The 19,302-nt window shown below is 45.4% G+C and overlaps 1 protein-coding gene and 1 pseudogene across 1 annotated transcript; both read right to left on the bottom strand.

Annotated features, from left to right (window-relative positions):
- Positions 1-3,260: 3,260 nt before the first annotated feature.
- On the bottom strand, positions 3,261-18,510 carry LOC102840247 (keratin, type II cytoskeletal 5-like). The gene is made up of 9 exons (XM_006870008.1): positions 18,034-18,510; positions 15,978-16,186; positions 10,458-10,518; positions 9,383-9,478; positions 8,052-8,216; positions 6,712-6,837; positions 6,017-6,237; positions 5,382-5,416; positions 3,261-3,463 (listed from the first exon to the last, which is right to left on the bottom strand). Exons 1-9 carry the CDS (start codon positions 18,508-18,510, stop codon positions 3,261-3,263), a joined length of 1,593 nt encoding a protein of 530 aa, XP_006870070.1.
- LOC102812328 lies at positions 11,236-12,410 on the bottom strand (annotated as a pseudogene).
- Positions 18,511-19,302: the final 792 nt, after the last annotated feature.

The following is a 19,302-nucleotide window of genomic DNA, read 5'->3' as shown; positions in this document are numbered from 1 at the left end:
TCTTCCTTTCCAAAGCTCTTTGGGACCATCCAAAGTATGCATTAACTTCAGCCTTAGCTCTGGAGTTCCATGCCCCAGCCCTTTCCCTTTCTCCTCAGCCTGAGGACATCTCTGGGGATCGCCAATGCTCTCAGGAATTTTTCAGGTGGATGTGAGATAGAGGCCTTCTCCCCAGTTCCCAGGTCACAGACACAGCTCTGTGGAGGTGTCTGAAGTCCCTTCCCACTTCTCTTTACATCTCCTCTTGTTCAGTCCAGTCAGTGGCCTCTCTGCTGTGGCAGGCTGGTTTTTTTCTTCCACAGTGATTTTTTTTTTTTTTTTTTTCAGGTCAAAATCAAACTAATAAAATAACAAGACCAAGACAACACTTATTGGATGCTTTCTATGTGCTGGGAACACACTCAGCCCTTTATATCCATCATCTTATTTAATTCTTATGGCAACACCATGCTATTGTTACTATTACTGAGGAGCAAAGTGGTAACAGAACTTCCTAAAGACACACAGCTTGTATGGGATAAGGCTGGGAGTCAGTTCTATCCTTTCAGACTTCACTGTACTTTGCTGTTCTGGGGAGGTGTGTGTGTCGGGGGAGCTTGGGTTAAGAATTGGAATGGACCATCAGTATATATTTTGACACCTCTGTCCCTCAGCTTTCTCTCCGATAAATTAAGAGGCCCTTCTTGTACCTCTGGAATTCTCAGTTGTGTGCTGCTATGTTGCTGCTCAGGTTTCAGTGAGCTTTCTATTAAGACAGACTAGAAAGAAAGACCTGGTGATATCCTTCTGAATATCAGCCCATGAATACCTTATGGATCATGCCATTCTGACTCACCACTGATCATGGAAACTGGCAGTATTGTGTTCTGTGGTGCACAGGGTCACCATGGGCTGGGGAATGATTCAATGGCACCTCACAGCAATAGCCTGTTTACTAGTCTTGACTTTGGGTGCTAGAGTAGTGGGAGGGTTTTAGGAAAGTGTTTTAGGAAAGTGAGGGGTATAACAAGAGACCAAGGGGGTTTATGTGTGTGTGTTGGTGAGAGGTGTCCTGTTGCCCAATGCCAGGAAAGGGAATTCTCATTCTGCCTTGGAGTTAGTGTCACAGAGGTGGGCCCAGTAAACAGTGTTCAATGTGCTGGATGCTAATGTTGCAAGACCAGACCAGGCACCAGAGGGAATGAACGTAATAGTGGGAAGAACTAGGAGGGCAGGTTTTTTGGAGAGCTCTGGACACGTGAGAGCATCTCCTGCCCCATCTAGGCCAACAGATGGTCTCAGTGGTCATGTTGGGCTTCCTGGAGCCCAGGACCCAAGCTCAAGAGCACAGGGTAGCACAGTTCATAGGATTGCCCATGAGAGGAAGCCACCACTTCCCAGAGCCCATCAGCGTCAAGGCTTTCCTCTGAGTGTGAGACAAGATACAGACTCAGTCAACACCTTGAGAGCTCAGTGACATTTATTGAAGCGATTTCAGGAAGTAGGCATGCATAAGGGAGCAGGCTGCCTCGTCAGCAGGGAGGGGCTGAGACGATCAAGCATGTGCGACTTTTCCTCTGAAATCGCTGACGCTCTTGTCTTCACATCTGTGGTATGGCAGATGTCTTCTAGTTATTATCAGAATGCATTTGGTCTTGACTAAATGGCAGGTGTTTTGAGGGTTTCGAACTGGCCAGACTATATAGAGAAACCATGAAGGCCAACCTGGGCTTATCTCACTCCTTCCCTATCCCACCCCATCCTATCTCTGCCTTCTCAAGGAAGAAAGAACTGCCTCTCTCCTCCAAGTTTCTGTCTTGGGTCTTCCCTATAGCACAGGGAGTTAGAAGTTCTAACATAGAGAGCTTCTGTTCTAGCGAGGTCTAGGTACAGGCAATTTGGCACAGAAAAGTGCCATTTTAGAGACAGAAACTAGAAAAAGAGAGGTCAGAGGAGGAAAACAGCAAGAACTATATATGCAAATATATTGGGAGAAGAATTAAAAAAGAGAAACAAAGTTAGGAGAAGAAAGAAGGGAGGCTGAGAAAAAGTTGACATAAGAGTGTATTGGGGTGAAGGTGGCCAGGGCAAGGAAAGTCCACTTTCAGGAGGAGAGAAATGGCACAAAGCAAAGGTGAATTGCTCTGAGACTAGAGGATTCTTTTGTAGGAGGAGTCTCACAAAGCAATTCTTAATATGGGCTAATTGGAGTCCTTTTTCCAAAGCACGGATTGCAAGCGTTTAACGTTGACCTACCATCCCCACACCTTAGGAGGAGCTTGTCTCCTTCTCCCTCCTCATCAGAACATTTCTGTTTAGGGGCAGCAATTTTAATATTTCCTAAAATAAGGCAGATTTGGAAGAAAGTTGGCTATGAGATATTGTTGAATGCAGTCACAAGTCATAGAGAACTTTGGGATTCTTGATAAAATTATTTCATCCTCATGTGAATAATTAAGAGTTGGCAATACTTTAGAGGCTATTGATTTCACATTCCAGTACTCTGCTGTGGGCGTTCTCAGGGGAGGTGGCTGGGGACCTGGGCTGGGACAGGAAAGCAGGAGGAGAGGAGGCAATCCAGGTGGCACTATTTACAAAGACATTTTGTCCCTGCCGTTAGAAATGGCACACAGGAAAAGTCTGGCCTAGGCTGCATTGAATTACTTTGGGGTACCAAAGTAATTAATAAACCCTCCCATGAAGTACTGGGACTTCTGATGTGGTGCTGTAGATCAGCAAAGGACTGTGAACCACAAGGTTGACAGTTTAAACCCACCATCTGCTCCTTGGAAACTTTATACAGGGTCACTATGAGTCAGAATCGACTCGATGACATGTAACAACAACAACAACATGAAGTGCTGAGCAAGATAAATCATCTCCTTGTCATAGTGGATTTGGGTTAGACAGGAGGAAAAGGGCCAACTGCACCTCTACTCTGGAAGCTTCTTAAGGGCAAAGTCTGCTCTTATCTCTGAATCCCTACAGATCCTAGCCTAACATGAAGCATTTGAGTTAGTGCTGGTTGGAACAAATACCTTTAGACACTGGGGGGCTATGAGATCGGGAGCAAATAGCATAACTCTGTGAGGGCCTGTCTGGCTGAAGGCAGAGGGATGGGCGTGGTGATCTTCAAACTCCTAGGTCTTGTCCCTGCTCCCTGTACCTAGTGCTGTTGGTTTTGTGAATGTATTTTATCTGCAGAGCATCAAGTCAGGATTGGAAAGCATTGGGGCATTAGCAGAAGGCAGCTGAGGCAGGTGGGGTGTGGGTGGGGTGCTTTAACTCCTGTAACTCTTCTTGGTGGATGAGGTCTTGGAGATGATGCGCATGCTGGAGCTGCTGCCACCAATGCTGCGGCTGCTGGTGGAGCTGAACCCACTGTTCCCACCGCTGTAGCAGGGGCCACTGCTGTATCCACTGCTGATCCCACAGAGACCTCCGCCCCCACTGTAGCTTGTGCCCCCGGAGGAGGAGACCACCGCTGCGGAGAGAAGTCACAGGGCACATTGGCAGGTTCTTCCAGATTTCCCAAGATGCACCTCCCCTGCTGAATGCCCTTCATTGCCATGTCTGTTCGCTTCTCAAGGGGCCTTGCTTCAGGCCAGCCCTCTCTTCTCTCAGGACCACAGAGACCAGGAATCTCCATTGAGAGCCACAGGGTCAAGGAAGGAGACCTGGACTCACTGCTTTCATATGTGCCTCTATACAGGGCATCACAACTTTCAAAACCTGTTCACAGCTGTGACCATGCTGATTTCTACAACAGCCCTCCAAGTATCCCCCCAGACAATGGAGGCACAAAAAGACCAAGTAGCATGTTCAAGATCACACAAGCCAGAAACCCAGTCTTTAAGCTCCAATGCTGATACAGAATCCTAGACTCCCATCTTGAAAGAAGCCCCATAACCACCCAGATCTTCTCCTATATCACCTAGGTGGAATTCCTCTTCTGCTATCACCAAGAGGCAGTCACTCACTTCCTGCTCTAATACTTGCAGCAACATAGAGTTCCTCACCTCAAGGTGCCACTCTTCACAGCCTGTCAAACATTGGAAGATGTTTCCCTGACTCCCCCCTCAGGGCCCTTCTCTCCAGGTGATTATTCCTGTCTCTTTTATTAGCTGGTTTCAAGTTCTTCCACCACCCTGGCATGTTGGCTTCCCTAATGTTGTCTGATCCATTTGGAGCCCACAGGGATTCTACTTCTCTTGTCCATGACTTCATGCTCCTGTTAATGCTGCCTGAGTGCTGAGCTATTTCACAGGCCCCTGAGTCCTGTGGTGTCATTCTGTGAGATGATTCCTCCCAGAGTCCTCCTTGGGAGTTGAGGCCAAGCAAGGCCATTCACTGCTCTACCTGCTCAATTAATGTGTTTAAAATCTAAATGTAGGCCTTTCCATTTAACCACTCTAGTAGATTCTTGTGACTTGTGTTCGTTTGAATTCCTGCTAGATCTCAGCTGAGAAAGGCATTTAGATCGGAGATGTACTGCTCCCTGAGTGGTCCTGGTCCAAAGCTGTGATACTTTGGTGACAGGTTCTAGACCTGAGACCCCACTGGGACCACCCCTGGGCATGAGGGAACGTCTGCACTCTCTAGACAGATTGTCCTATACAGAGGGGAAAAGTCATTGAGCTGCATTCTGACTTCTCTTTTAGTGACATGGAATGTCCCACTTCTGAGAAATTCTCTTGGCCTCACTGGGAGGAGGGGCAAAAATAGAGGAGGGGGATCTCCACAGAGGCCTTTGTTGTTGACTGCCATTGCATTGGCCCCTGACTCGTGGTGATCCTACACACAAGGGAACAAAATGTTGCCTGTTTTGCACCATCCCCATGATCGCTTGTGGACTGGACTGTGGTGATCCATAAGGTTTACACTGGCTAATTTTCAGAAGAAGCTCACCAGGTCTTCCTAGTCGGCCTCAGTCTGGGTTCCCCTCTGAAACCTACTCAGCATCAAGACAATATGCATGTCCCCCTTGACAGATGGATGGGGAGTATACCTGAACTGCATTGACCGAAATTTGAACCTGGGCCTCCCTCATGGGAGGCAAAAAGTCACCACTGTATGCTCAGCTCACCAAAAGGCTGATAATTTGATCCACCCACAGGTGCCTCAGAAGAAAGACTAGTGATTTACTTCCAAAACTGTGTCACTGAAAGTCTCTGGAGCATAGTTCTACTCTGACATATATGTGATCACTCTGGATCACATGGTTCAGCTCCAAGAGCGCCATCTTGGTGGTGAGTAGGAATTGAGTCGACAGCAACTGGTTACAGAGGGTCTTAACGACATCGGTGTTGCAACTTAGTGTTTCTCTAGCCAGTGAATCCTAATTAGCTATATTATTATGCCATTGTACCCTCCTTTTCTATCACCCCAAGACATTTACTCACAGATATTCACAGGTCCAACACCTTCTCCGGTGAGTCTGTTGTAACGGGGGAGAGAAAGAGACATTTCAGTGCAGAGAAGTTATAGAGCCCTGAGTTCTTCCTGTCAAAACCCTATCAGCCCAGAGTGCTTACTGCAACTAAGTGCTTAGTACACTTTTCAGTCACCTCACTAGCTTAGAAAACTCATGGGAATATGTGGCAGAAAATCTAGAAGAAATCAAGTTAAAATAATAGAAATAAATGGGTTGAAGGTTGCTAGAAAAGTAGAGTGAACCTGTCAGTTTACAGAGCATCTGTACTAATCATGAGGCCCTGGGACTCATCCCTATGATGGTGCCTTTTGTTATAGGGTGGGACAGAAATGGCCTTGTTTATGGTCTTCCAGGCTGCCATGGGTACCACTCCCCAATCCTTGGCCCCAACCCCTTACCCTGGGTCCAACATGATGGAAAGTAGCTGGGAGAGGGGCTGCAACTGAAAGTCACTGCTGTAGGAGCAGCTGCATTGGAACCCAGTCTTTGGAATTCCTATCCAGTGGCCTGACATCATGGGGCCCACGAGGCCTCTAGGCACTGCTATAGTGGTGCTCCTGTGGCCTCTGTGGAAGCCAGGGGAGGGAGGACCAAGTAGCGCACCTGCACTCTTCCCCTTCCAACAGCTTGCGGTAGGTGGCGATCTCGATGTCCAGGGCCAGCTTGACGTTCATGAGCTCCTGGTACTCGCGTACCATCCGCGCCATGTCCTGCTTGGCCTTTTGCAGTGCGTCCTCCAGCTCGGCCAGCTTGTGCTTGGCATCCTTGAGGGCCAGTTCTCCACGTTGTTCAGCATCAGCAATGGCCGCCTGGAGTGCAGCACACTGCCAGGAAGAGAGGAATGTGTGAACTCATTTAAAGGATGCAATGCACTGTGGGCTTTAGGGACACCCCTGAGGAATCTCTTTAAATGGATTTAATCCAGAGGAGGTTGGGGGATCATCATCTTTAAAAGTAAGCTTGATTACTATCTACCTTGGACAGTTTGAGACGTAACTAGGATGGAGAAATTAAAAAAAAAAAAAAATTTAAGGCCTTTATCATTGCTGAACTTCTGTGGATTCTGGGTAAATAAACAAGTCAAGGTTTTGCCACCTATGCCTCCAGCACCTCTCCTAAAGGCGCTGAGGTTAGACAGACCTCAGAAAGAACATCCTATTACCCCTGACAATACAGTTACAATCCTGAGAGGTCCCTGTTTGGGGACGGCTTCTTTCTGCATGGATGGACTTAGGGTCAGGCACAGATTTTGCGGCAGCAGGTGCATGGTTAGGATGACCCTATGAGCTCAGCTCTACCTGCTTCTTGAGGTTCTCAATCTCAGCGCGCAGCCTCTGGATCACACGGTTCAGCTCCGAGATCTCCATCTTGGTGGTGCGCAGGTCATCACCATGCTGGCCGGCTGAGCGCTGCAGCTCCTCATACTGCGGGGAGAAGCAGGCCTGGTGTGAGGGACCCATGCAGAAGTGGGGTTGCCCAGGATAGAAGGCGGGGCCTTCCGGGGCCCAATAGACTTCTTTGTTTGGGATGTGAAGCTAACTTTCCTTGAAGGTTTGAGAGAAATGATGGAAACTTTCTATCAAAGAAAGTCTGTTTGACCTTCTTTGGTCGCGAAATCCATGGTTCAAACTCACCCGCACTCTTCAGAAACCCTATACAGCCTCGCTCTGGGTTGGAACCGACTGTACAGCACTTAACAACAACAACAATCTACCTTATTCCTTAAATTTGCTGGCCCTTTCCATTTTGTTGTTTATGCATCTTACTTCTTTTCTTTCTCTTCTGCTCCCTCTATTCCAGGAGATTAAAAACATCCCTATCATATTTTGGAGAACAGTTATGCTATCTCCATCACCTACCCCAAAACTCAGCTGCAACCACATTCCAACAGGCTTTTAAAGTGGGATTGAAGACTACTTCTTCGCCCTGACTCCCCCACCCCCACCCCCCAAAAATAATAATGCCGAGGTCAGAGATGCCATTCTCTGCATTGTCTCTTGGCTCTGACCCTGGTTCTCCATGTTCAAGATCATGAAGTATGCAGCTTTCTTCCTGTGTCCAGTCTGTCCTCCCTGTCCAGTCTGTCCTCAGCATCATTCAGGGTGCTCACTGCCCATCACTGTCTTCCTTGGTACCACCTCTCACCATTTCCAGTGACTCCTCAGAGCGAAGTGTTTGCTCTGTCTTGGAAAATCTCATTCTGTAATCTATGCTACACTTTGCCCCTGTTTTCTGGTCAAATAGGAAGTCCCCTTGCTCCTCACCTGGCAGCCAGATCCACCTCTCTTCTCTGACCACTCTAGCTCTTCCCATTTCCTCTCTGTCTCTCCCTGCGGGTTAGGATGGCCACTGCTGTCTAGCTGCCCCTGGTCATTCTCCTATAGGTGTTGGAGGTTTGTCTTCGTCCTGGAAGAGGGTCTGACCACTTCCCATTTTCCTTTGGATATTTCTTCAGGTGCTGATGGTGCTGCCTCAAGGAGGTGCTCAGACAGAGGGTAAACTCCAATCTCAACTCACATCTCTTTAACCCCACCAGACCAAGGGGTTGGAGAGGACAAGAACTGTGTCTTGTTAATCTTTGTAACTCTGTTCTTGCTCAGACTTAGTGCTCTGGGCCTGTTGAGTTGACTTGACTCACCTTGGTCTGGTACCACGACTCAGCCTCAGCCCGGCTGCGGTTGGCAATGTCCTCATACTGAGCTTTGACCTCAGAGATGATACTGTCCAGGTCCAGGCAGCGGTTGTTGTCCATAGACAGAACCACAGAGGTCTCAGAGATCTGAGCCTGAAGCTGAGCCAGCTCCTGTAATTGGGCACAATGGGAGAGTGAGCAGAGGGTGTGGGGGTGTGGATGCTGGGAGACTGTGCCCTGACCTCCGGGCAGATCCTGACATGGAGGGCTTACTTGCACTGCCTTGGTCAAAAAAGACATTAGGGAGATCACTGAGTTTATGCCTGTTCTGTTTCATTCATTCATTTCCTCACAGGGAGTTGCAGCACAGGTAATGCCAGAATTATCCAGAATTATCCAGAATTCTCCTGTTGTCAAGGGAAGGCACTTTGTTGTGACCTGTCAGTACTGCGATGTTTCATGTTCTGGGAATCTACAGCTTTTCCCACCAAATAAAGAAATCATCTTGTGAAAGACAACTGAGTCAGAAGGAGCTCAAAAGATCCGCCTCTTCCCACTACTGCTTCCCAATGTGATGTCTCCCTGCTTCTTGGGCATGGGAAATGAAAATCAGCTCAAAACTGTAAAGCAGAAAGGGCGCCAGCCTGAAAAATTCAAGTCATGAATCTGCCAGGCAAGTTGCATAACACCTCTGAGTCTTAGAGGGGGTAATCACAATACTGGTCTGTTAGGCTCTTTGTGAGGATTAATTAAATCAATGCTGTATAAGATTATTTTTGAAACAGTAACCCATAATTAATTTGTTAATGATTACTTTTCAGAATCATCTAAAATAAAGGTTCTCAAAATGTGATCCTTGGACCAGTTACATCAGCACCTCTTAGGAACTTGCTAGAAATGCAAAATTTGTGTACAACCCAGACCCACGCAATTGAGTTGTATATTTCTAGAGCTACCCGAGGGCTCACTAATTACTATTGAATTTATGTATTTGCATCCTGCTACAGCTGTAGAAAGAGCCACAAGTAAATTGGGCTGAGTCAGAGGAGTCAAGTTCCAGATAGTCCTCTGGAGAACAGCATATTTCAGTGAAAACAAGCTCTTCTTTTGTCTGACAACAGAACAATCGTGGTCCAAGTAGTCAAGGGCTGAATATCACCCCTGCCCCAGGGAACCTCATTTTCTCCTTTGGCAAGGGAGCAACATCTCCCCCTTGAGTTCCAATGCAGGTCTGGGTTAAGGAGCAGAGAGATCAGGGAAGGATCCACTGGTCTCTGTGCCCATCTGAGGCACACCAGCCACCAGACTTCCTGGGAGTAAGTCCAAGCATTTCTCACCGCTTCATAGAAGGCCCGCAGGAAGTTGATCTCATCAGTCAGGGCATCCACCTTGGCCTCCAGCTCCACCTTGTTCATGTAGGCAGCATCCACATCCTGGGGTACAGAACACACTGTCACCCTGAGCTTCACCCTTCCTTATCAGTCCCCTTAGATAGTGAGTTACATGGAAGAACCTTTAATCGTGGCGACAAGGGGTTATCTTTATTCTAGGCTATGGAATGAGCCTTAAGGAGCCCTGATACTAGAGTGGATTACAAGCTGAACTGCTAATCACAAAGTCAGTAGTTTGATTCTACCAGTCGGAATCGATTCTGTGGCACACAACCACCAACACCAACACCAACACCAAAGAGTGGAGCTTGGTGGGAGGTCTAAATTGTGTGAGGCCCCGGGCTCCAAGGGAATGCCCATTTTGCTCATCAGTTGGTCCCAGGGATGAAAGTCTCCTATGCCACCTCTGGAAGATGAGGCCAATTTCTGTCTTAGACCTTGATTCTCCACTGTCTCTGGGCTCTTCAACCTCTCCCTAAAGCTTGCTCTGGCTTCCTCTTTTCCTCCTACTCCCTACCACTCCCTCTCCTTCATACCCTGTTCCTCCATTCTCCTCCTTCAACTTAGCTTTTTCTGCTTTTCCCCACTAAGCTGGGAGATCCAGAACTCTGTGAAATGGATCCTGTCCTCCTAAAACCTCTGCTCAAAACAAGGCCTGTTTCTCTCCCCATTTCTCTGCCTAGGGCTTCAGAGGGGTCAGGAGTTGGTATAATGATTTCTTGGGCAACTTACTTAACCATCCTGAGCCTCAGTTTTCTCACTTTTAAACCAAAACTTGCTTTCAAGGTCAACTATATAAATAAATAAGGCCATTGGCGTTGTTGTTGTTAAGTGCTGTCAAATTGGTTCCGAATCGTAGTGACCCTATGAAGGGTGGGCTTGAACTGTTGCTCAGGTGGTTCATAGTCCAGTGCTGACCCTAGGCCACTGGCATAGTGGCAGTTATTACTACTTAAGGAACAGCTTAGGCCTGGGAGTCAGGGGAGTGCCTTCTTGAGCACCACAAACTCAAACACCTCACCTTCTTGAGCACCACAAACTCATTCTCCGCTGCTGTGCGTCTGTTGATTTCTTCTTCGTATCTGTTGGCAGAACCAAGAGTCAGTTGGTGTTCTGGGAGTGAGGCAGGACAGTGAGGGTTGTAGATGGGCAGGCAATGGGCTTCTCCAGAGCAGATCTGGAAAATGCTTTACTATAGCATAGCTTTTGGGTTACAAATATGCTCCCCCTCAGCCCCCAATTCCAAATATAACCACCCTTCTCAAAACAAAGTAAGCAGCAATCAAATAGAACCAACTTTCTCCTTCTGCAACTTCTTTTCTCACAGCTTTGGTCCTAGAGGACTTGGGCTCCATGAAGGCACCTGTATGCATGCTTCCCCTCTGAGGTGTAAAAGATATTTTATTCTTTTAATTGTTTTCATGGTTTTGTCCTAGCGCAAACAGGCAGTGAGGAGGGTGGCTTCTAGGCTCTGGCCTGACTCCTGCTCCCCAAGAATCTCTCATGTTCTATTCATCTCAGCCATGCTTGACTGTGGTCTAAAAAGTTGTCTTCAGGTTGATTGGACATGGATTTCTCATTCTTCAGTTATCCCCTGGGCAGCATTCTCCTCTCCTTCTGCTTCCCAGGGGCTCGTGCAAGTGTTGCCCTCTTAATTCAACTCTGGGAAAGAAGTTTCACTTCTATTCTTTTTTTTTTTTTTTTCCATCGTTGTCTGTTTTATTCAGATAACAGTCTTATCATATATGGTCCAAGAACAAATAGCAAACCAAATATAATCAGAGGATAAAGATTGGTCTTCAAACATCATAGCCAATGATGCCCATGCTTGCCTATGATCTCGCCTATATAAAACCACATCCACACCTCAGTGACTACCAAACCACTCAGCAGAGCTTCCTTAACTGTGAGCTGTTTGAAGCGACCAGTTTTAGCACTATCGACTAATTTTTTTTTCAGGCTCTGAATAACTGTAGGGATCTCTGCAGGGGTTGGAGGAACCAGCTCTACCTTGGCATAATGCCAAAACGTGGTCAATTAAGGCTCTTAGTAAGTCACAGCAGTGTTTACCATCGCCGAAGCCTTCTCCACCTGGTTACGGATAAACTGGGATTTGATCCTAGGATGAAAAGCCCATTTCCCACAACCTCACTTCTGTTCTTGCATCCATTGTCCACACAGTCCTTCTAAGCATCAGCAATACCCACCCTTTCAGCATTACTGTTTCTAGGTGGTACAAACAGTTACCACAGTTGGACGTTAACCCCAAAATTGGAGGCTCAAGTCTACCAGAGGTGCTTCAAAAGAAAGGCTCAACAACCTACTTTTACAAAATCAGCCACTGAAAGTCCTATGGAACACAGTTCTACTCTGACACACATGGGGTTGTCATGAGTCAGAGTTGACCTGGGAGCAACTGGTTTGGCATTGCTAGTTAGGGCCTTAGTTCTTTTGCCTAGCAGCTGAGTAAACTTGGGAAGGTTACTTAATCTCCCTGAGGCTATGTTGCAGCTACGAGATGGTGTGTACATCTTTTAAAACCACAAAATACTGTCACAGCTCACATACGTGACCAGAATCTCCCCTGCTTTCATTTTGCCATTGTTGTCTAGTGGCATCTGAGAAAAGTTTTTCCTGTCATCGATTTTCCAGCACTGTGCCTTCTTCCACCTTCTAGGGGAGAATTGAGTTAGGTTTCTTTATTGTTTCCATGAGTTACCTTTTTATGAAATCTGGACATTTGTTTCTTCACCTAGCTTTACACACCTGTCCTCATGTATATTTCCAAGCTCATAGTCCTTCTATGGCAACTCCTTGACACCTGTCACTGGAACATCACGTGTCCATTAATCAGGGAACAGTCTTCAACTGAGTTCCCTCCTTATCATTCTTCTGCCCCTCCCTTCTTTTCAACCTTGAGATTTAGTCTCCTCCAACAGAAAGTCTTCTTTGGTCAAAAACACTCTTACTCCATGTTTGGATATATATTATAAATTGTCCATCTGAATTTACTTCTGTTTTCTGTTTCATTACATATGGGAGTGCAATGGCTCCATACAATAAGCACTGGACTGTGAATCACAAGGTCTGTAATTCGAGTCCACCAGCTGCTCCACAGGAGAAAGATGAGGCTTTCTGCTCCTGTGAAGATGTAAAGCCTCAGAAATACTATATATACAGGGCCATTATGAGTTGCAACTGCCTCAACAACACAACACAGGCATACAGAGTGCTGATGTGGTGCTGGAGAATAAGCACTGTAATGCTAACCGAAAAGTTGTCAGTTCAAACCTACCAGCTCGCTCCTAGGAAGCCCTATACCAAGTTGCTATGAGTTGGAATCAACTCACTGGCACTTAACTACAATAACAACAACACATATGCCTAATCATGAATACAATAAAAGTTGTTGTTGTTAAGTGCCATCTAGTCTGTTCCAACTCATAGCGACCCTGTATAAGGTTTCCAAGGAGTGGCTGGTGAGTTTGAATCCATGACCTTGTGGTTCAAACCAAGCTGTGGTTCAAACAAAACTTGAGGTCCAGTACTTTATCCTACTCTGCCACACCAGGGCTCCTTACCTAACACTTACTAAGAACTTTATGTGCAAGTTTTGATTTAATGCTTACAACCCCTCTATGAGGTAAGTACTATTGTTGTTATTGTTAAGTTCCATCGAGAGAGTTCTGATTCATAATGACCCAGTATAGGGTTTCTGAGGAGTGACTGGTGGGTTTTAACTGCAACCTTTCAGTTTAACCCAACCTTGTGGTCCAGTGCTTGTGCCACACCAGAACTCCAAGTACTATTAACAACCCATTTTACTGGAAGGAGATTAGAGAAGTTGAATAGTTTTCTTGAAGTCACTGGTTAGTTGAACCAAGAGTCTGAAGCAACTGCTTTGGACTCCACAGCACTGCCCACATTTCCTATGATAATGAAAATTCTCTGTACCTGTGATGTCCGATACAAAACCTACTGGCCACATGCGGTGACTGAGCATTTGAAATATGGCTAGTGTGACGGATGAGCTTGAGTTTTCCTTTAATTTTATCAGTATTACCACTCCTGCTCATTTTTTATTGCAATTAGATTGGTATATTTTTTCCATCCTTAAACTTAATCTGTTTTTGTCTTTGTGTGTAAGGTGTGTCTCTTGCAGACAACACATAGTAAGATCTTGTTTCCTTATCCACTCTCTGTCTCTTAACTTGTGCATTTAGTCCATTGACATTCAGTGTAATTATCGGTAAGTATGAATTAATTGCTGTCATTATGTTTGTTTTCTGTGGTGCTGTTGTTTTCTTTGTTCTGCATGCCTTCCTGTGCTGAGTTTATGGGTTTTGTGCTCTTTCTTGTCAGTTTCTTCATAGTTTTAATGTTTCCATGTTCTTCTTGGGTTTTCATTTTCTTGATATGTTGTGAAATAGTAATTTTCTTTGAGGTTACCCTCTATTCTATTAATTTTTCCTCCATTTAAAATAGTCTATTTTATCCTGCAATCTACCTGACCTCCTCACCACCTGGATCTCTGTTCCTGTATTTTTCCCTTCTTTCACATTATAATTGTTTTGATCATAGACTGACCTCCCAGGTCCTCTGAATTCGTTCTTGTAGTTTTATTCTGTTCTGGACTTTTCTATCTGTCGACTGAGTTCCAGGTGGTGTTGTTACGTATGTCAATATTTGGTTGTTGTCTGTTCTTGTTGATTCTCAGTCCAAAGAACTTCTTTTAGGATGTTTCCAAGAACTGAGTTGGATTTGACAAAGTCCCTTAGCTTCTGTTTATCCTGGAATGTTTTTATTATACCGACATATTTGATTGATAGCTTTGTTGGGTAAACGATTCTTGGTTGGCAGTTTTTTCTTTCAGGGTTTTATATATATCTCCTCATTGCCTTCTTGCTTGCATGATTCCTGCTGAAAGATCAGAGCTCAATCTTATTTGCTTGCCTTGGTAACAAACAATCCTCTTTTCCCTAGCTGCTTTCAGGTTTCTCTCCTTGTCTTTGATTTTGGAGAGCTAGATTATTGTATGTCTTGGTAATTTTCTTTTGGCATCTATTCTTCGGTTCATTCAGCTTCTCGAATGCTTATCTTCCATCTTTCCAGATGTTAGGGACGTTTTCTTCCAGCAGCTCTTCAACTATCTCCTCTGTGGTATTCTGAGATCCCTCCTGTTCTGGGACTCCAATAACTGTCAGATTATTCCTCTTCATATTGTCCCACATGAATCTTAGTCTTGCTTCAGATTTTTATACTTTTTTTTCTGCTTGCTTTTCTCTCTTAGCAGTGTTGATTTATTTGTCTTCAAGCTTGCTAGTTCTGGCTTCTATCTCTTCAGTTCTACTTCTTTTCCCTTTCAGTGTATTGTCCATTTCTGATGTTTTATTATTAATCATTTGGACCTCTTTTTGCAGATTTTGGATTGTTATGAGTTTTCATTTCATTTTAATTAACTTAAATTTTAGTAGCTACATGTGTACGTGTTAGATAATGTAACTCTAAAATCTGATCGTTTACTATTATCTATAAACAATTGTTGTTGTTAAGTGTCTTCGAGTCAGTTCCAAGTCACAGTGACCCTGTATAGGATTTCTGAAGCATGACTGATGGTTTTGTACTGCCAACCTTTCTGTTAACAGTATAGTGCTTATCCTACAGAGTTACACCATGATAATAGCTAAAGCTTATTAATGAGTTGGAGTCCTGATGTGGTACTGTGGGATAATGTGTTGGACTGCATAGTTGGTTTGAATTGCAAAGTCAGTGGTACAAGCTCACCAGCCACTCCTCAGAAACCCTACACAAGGTCGCTATGGGTCGGAACAGACTCAACAACACTTAACAACAAATAACATTATTGAGTTACTTATTTTTTTTTTTTTAGATCAAGAAAATTGAAGATAAAAATAAATTACTCGTATCTATATGTGTGGGTTAGTATGAGACTGCAAAGTCAATTTGAACTGCAAGGTCGGCGGTTCAAGCTCACCAGTTACCCCTCAGAAACCTTATGCAGGGTCACTATGAGTAGGAACCTACTTGAAGGCATTTAACAGTAGCAACAACAATATGCCGGAGCATACCATTATGTTTAATGGTATGTGTTCCTGGGAGAAGGCAGCAAATGTTTCTTTCCTCTTTAGTCTCCCTGCCCCTTGGTCAAGGTTGGAGTGGATGCATAATGATCAGCTAGCAATGGTTGAACAAATATGAAAATAATATTCTGTGGGTTTAATTCTTAACTTATGAGTTGTTATTTGTGTCATGTCAATTCCTTTACTAATCTGTATCTTGAAGGATTCTTGTGTATTAAGCTCTTGGTATCAATGTGATTATCATCTATGGCCTCAACTCCTCCCAAAGACTCCACATTCTTGAGCCCGGGGTCACAGTTCTCTTTTCACTTTGACTATTTCAGATTCTAAGTACATGTGGGTATTTCAGGAGAGCAGAGCCTGCTTCTCCTGCTCCCCTGGCCTCCCAAGGGGCTCTGGGGCCTGGCTCTGGCTCAGGAGCTGGATGAGCATCCACTTACTTGTTCTTGAAGTCCTCCACCACGTCCTGCATGCTCTTTAGCTCTGTCTCCAGCCTTCCCCGTTCCCCACCCAGGCCTTCCAGCTGACGTCTCAGATTGTTGATGTAGGCTTCAAACATGGGCTCTATATTGATCTTGGTGGTTTTCTGATCTTGCAGGAGGCTCCATTTGGTTTCCAGGACTTTGTTCTGCTGCTCAAGGAACCGTACCTGTACCAGTCAGAGATAAGAAAATGTGAGGGCTTCTGTGTAGCAACCTGTGGAAGACTCTGGGGTATGGGACCTCCATCAATGCAGGGAGCTCCTGCAAGCTCAAAGCCAAATGGCAGACTCCTCTTCTTCCTCAACCTGGAAGAAGCCTGGACTGTAGAAAGCAAGCAAATGTTGGTGCAATGGTCTTGGGAGACAAGAAGTGGCTAGGTTTAGAAGGGGAAGAGGCACCAAGGATACAAGGGTCTGGAAATCATCTGAAAACACTAAACCATGCTGAATACCATAGCTTAAGAAAAGAAGACAATTATATTGCTGGGCAAGGTTTATAATCTTATTAAACGGTCAGGAAGTTCATGGGAGAAGATCCAATATGCTCATTTCTTTCTTACATGGTTTTTCAGCCATGCTGTATGCGTTCAGTCCAATTCTAGAATCTGGACTCAGTTGCTCACACTTTGAGGAATGCTAGAATGGGTCACTGCGGAGTTTCATTCAGAGAATCTAGGCACAATCCCAGCCATGTCCCTTACTAGCTGTGTGGCCTTGGACAATTCTCTCCCTTTCTCTACTTTTTCAAGTCCCTTCTAATCATATGCTACTAATTTGAGTTATACTAATCTGCTCCTCAGCCTGGAAGATTGTCTTAAGGAATATGTATAAACTTTCCCTTAAACAAAGTCTTTGCACTGGGTGGAGGTGGAATGATATCCAGTCTGTAGGAACCTTCATGTCTTTGGAGGTGGTAGCATGATGATAGAGGATCTTTAACAAATGAACCTCCTGGCCCAGGTCTCTGCTTATCAGCATAGAATTGGAAACTCTTGACACCAAGTTCCCCCTAGTCATACATATCCCCTCAATCTCCACATCCCATCCAGATGAACCAAAGAAAATCAGGGCCATAGTATTTCCTTCATCCTCTGTTGGAATCTCAACTCTGTTGGTGCAGGTGTTGAGTAGGGTTAACGCACTGGACTGCCAAGTCGGTTTGAACCGCAAAGTCAGCAATTCAAGCTCACCAATCACTCCTCAGAAACCCTATACAGGGTCACTATGGGTCGGAACCAACTCTACAGCATTTAACAACAACAAGAGTGACATATATAATCAAATTTAGGAACCACTACCTCAGCAGTCTCTTTGGTTAGGTCTAAATAGTCAGTGACTTGGGTCCACATATCATAGCCTGATAAACTTGCCAAAGGATCTTAGAATTCATCTGTCCAACCTAAATGAGGCTTGAGAAGTTGGTTGACTCTCCCAGCAATCAAACTGGTTGCCTCTTAGTTTACCATTCTTTCTCTAATGCTAGGCATGGAGCCTGAATTAGCCAGATCCTTACATTGCTTCTTCCCAGATAAAAACAGCCAGTTCAGGTATGTGGCAGTGGTAATGCAAAATAGAGTGTTTCATGGAGGTTGTCTCTTCCAGAGCTGAGGAAATCTCTAAGGTTCCAGGCCACAAGGCAGTGGGGTGGGGTAAAGGGCTGAAGTCATAACTTTCCTCTTATAGCAAGAAAGGTGAAAAATGGTTTAAATACACCCCTCACTGATTACTCAGCTCCCAAGCATACCCAAATCACTTGGAAAATACCTATGCCTTAGGAAGAAACCTGCTTCAATTATACAGGGCAATAAAAAGTGACCCCAGATCACATCCATGAATTTAGCTTTTAACATTTCCTTCCTTCACCCCCCTTTCTCCAAACTCATCCCCTTCCTCTGTTTAATTTTTAGCCACTCCTCACTCTTCATTAAAAGAGTGGTGTCCTTGTGGTGGGTCAGATCTTTTCCTACTCAAACCCTCCACTCCATTGGCAAGCTTTCCAGTTCCCAGGATCTCACCTTGTCGATGAAGGAGGCGAATTTATTGTTGAGAGTCTTAATCTGCTCTTTCTCTTCCTTCCGTACTCTCTGAAGAGAGGGATCAAACTCCAGGTGGAGGGGGGTCAGGAGACTCTGGTTGACTGTAACCTCATGGATGCCCCCAGCTCCAGATGACATCCCACCTCCAAATCCATATCCACTGCAGGCTCCCCCCATTCTGTACCCAACGCTTCCAAGACCCATCCCATAGCCAATACCACAGCTGGCCCGGCTGGAACGGTAACCCCCACCAATGGAGATTCTCTTGCCACCTGCAAGACTGTGGAGGCTCCTGGTCCCAAAACCACCTCCAAGGCCACCCCCGAAGCTCTTCCCGCCTTGAGACACGGAGACAGAGCTGAAGCTGGTCCGGCAGCCAGGGAGGAGGCTGGCTGAGGAAGCACTGAAGTTTCGGGTGCCCCCTGACTTGATGGTGACAGAGGACCGTTGGGTCATGGTGGGAGCTGGTGCAAGAGGATCAGAGGAATGAGAATGTCAAAGGAATGAGGATTGTTCAAAGTGGAGCTCTTTCAAATACTCCTTTTATCCCTTTCAAGAACTGGGTTTGGCTGGAGAAGATCAAAGACCACTCTGTTGAGTTCATCTCTATGGCATGTCTGGCCACAGCCCATCTTCCTGCCCCAATAATCATGGTGGGGAACACCCTATCCAGGGCAGGACCAGGCCTGGAGAAGACCTGGGTTCCCGAACCCCCGACCTACCCAGATTCTTGGCCACATACCACTGACACCACCACCACCCCCATCTGCCCCTCCCCTCACCATGCACAGGTCTTGGAAACAAAGCACTTAACTTGTTGTTAAGTGCCATCAAGTCAGTTCTTACTCATAGCGACCCTGCATAGGGTTCTTGAGGAGCGACTGGTGGGTTTGAACTGCTGACCTAGCAGTTCAAACCGACTTGAGGTGCAGTATTTTATCCTGCAGCACCACACCAGGACTCCAAGCACTTAACCTAGTCACTTGGAATACTAGTAATAGTGATAGTAAAAATTTCATTTGTTGAGGATTAAATTTGTGCCAGAGCACATACCAGATAAATCACAAAGCATTGTTTTATTTAATTCTTATAATAACTTTGTGAGGGTAGATGGTAGGAATAGTTAATAATTGTCAACATTTATTCAGCATCTGTCTTGAGTAGCAAGAAACATTGATGGTGCAGTGGATTAAACATTGGACTGTTAACCACAAGGTTGGTGGTTCAAACCCACCAGTTATTCTGAGG

Source organism: Chrysochloris asiatica, unplaced genomic scaffold (genome assembly GCF_000296735.1).
Source record: "Chrysochloris asiatica unplaced genomic scaffold, ChrAsi1.0 scaffold00138, whole genome shotgun sequence".
NCBI classification, from domain to species: Eukaryota; Metazoa; Chordata; class Mammalia; order Afrosoricida; family Chrysochloridae; genus Chrysochloris; species Chrysochloris asiatica.
This window is presented reverse-complemented; position numbering and strand designations above follow the sequence as displayed.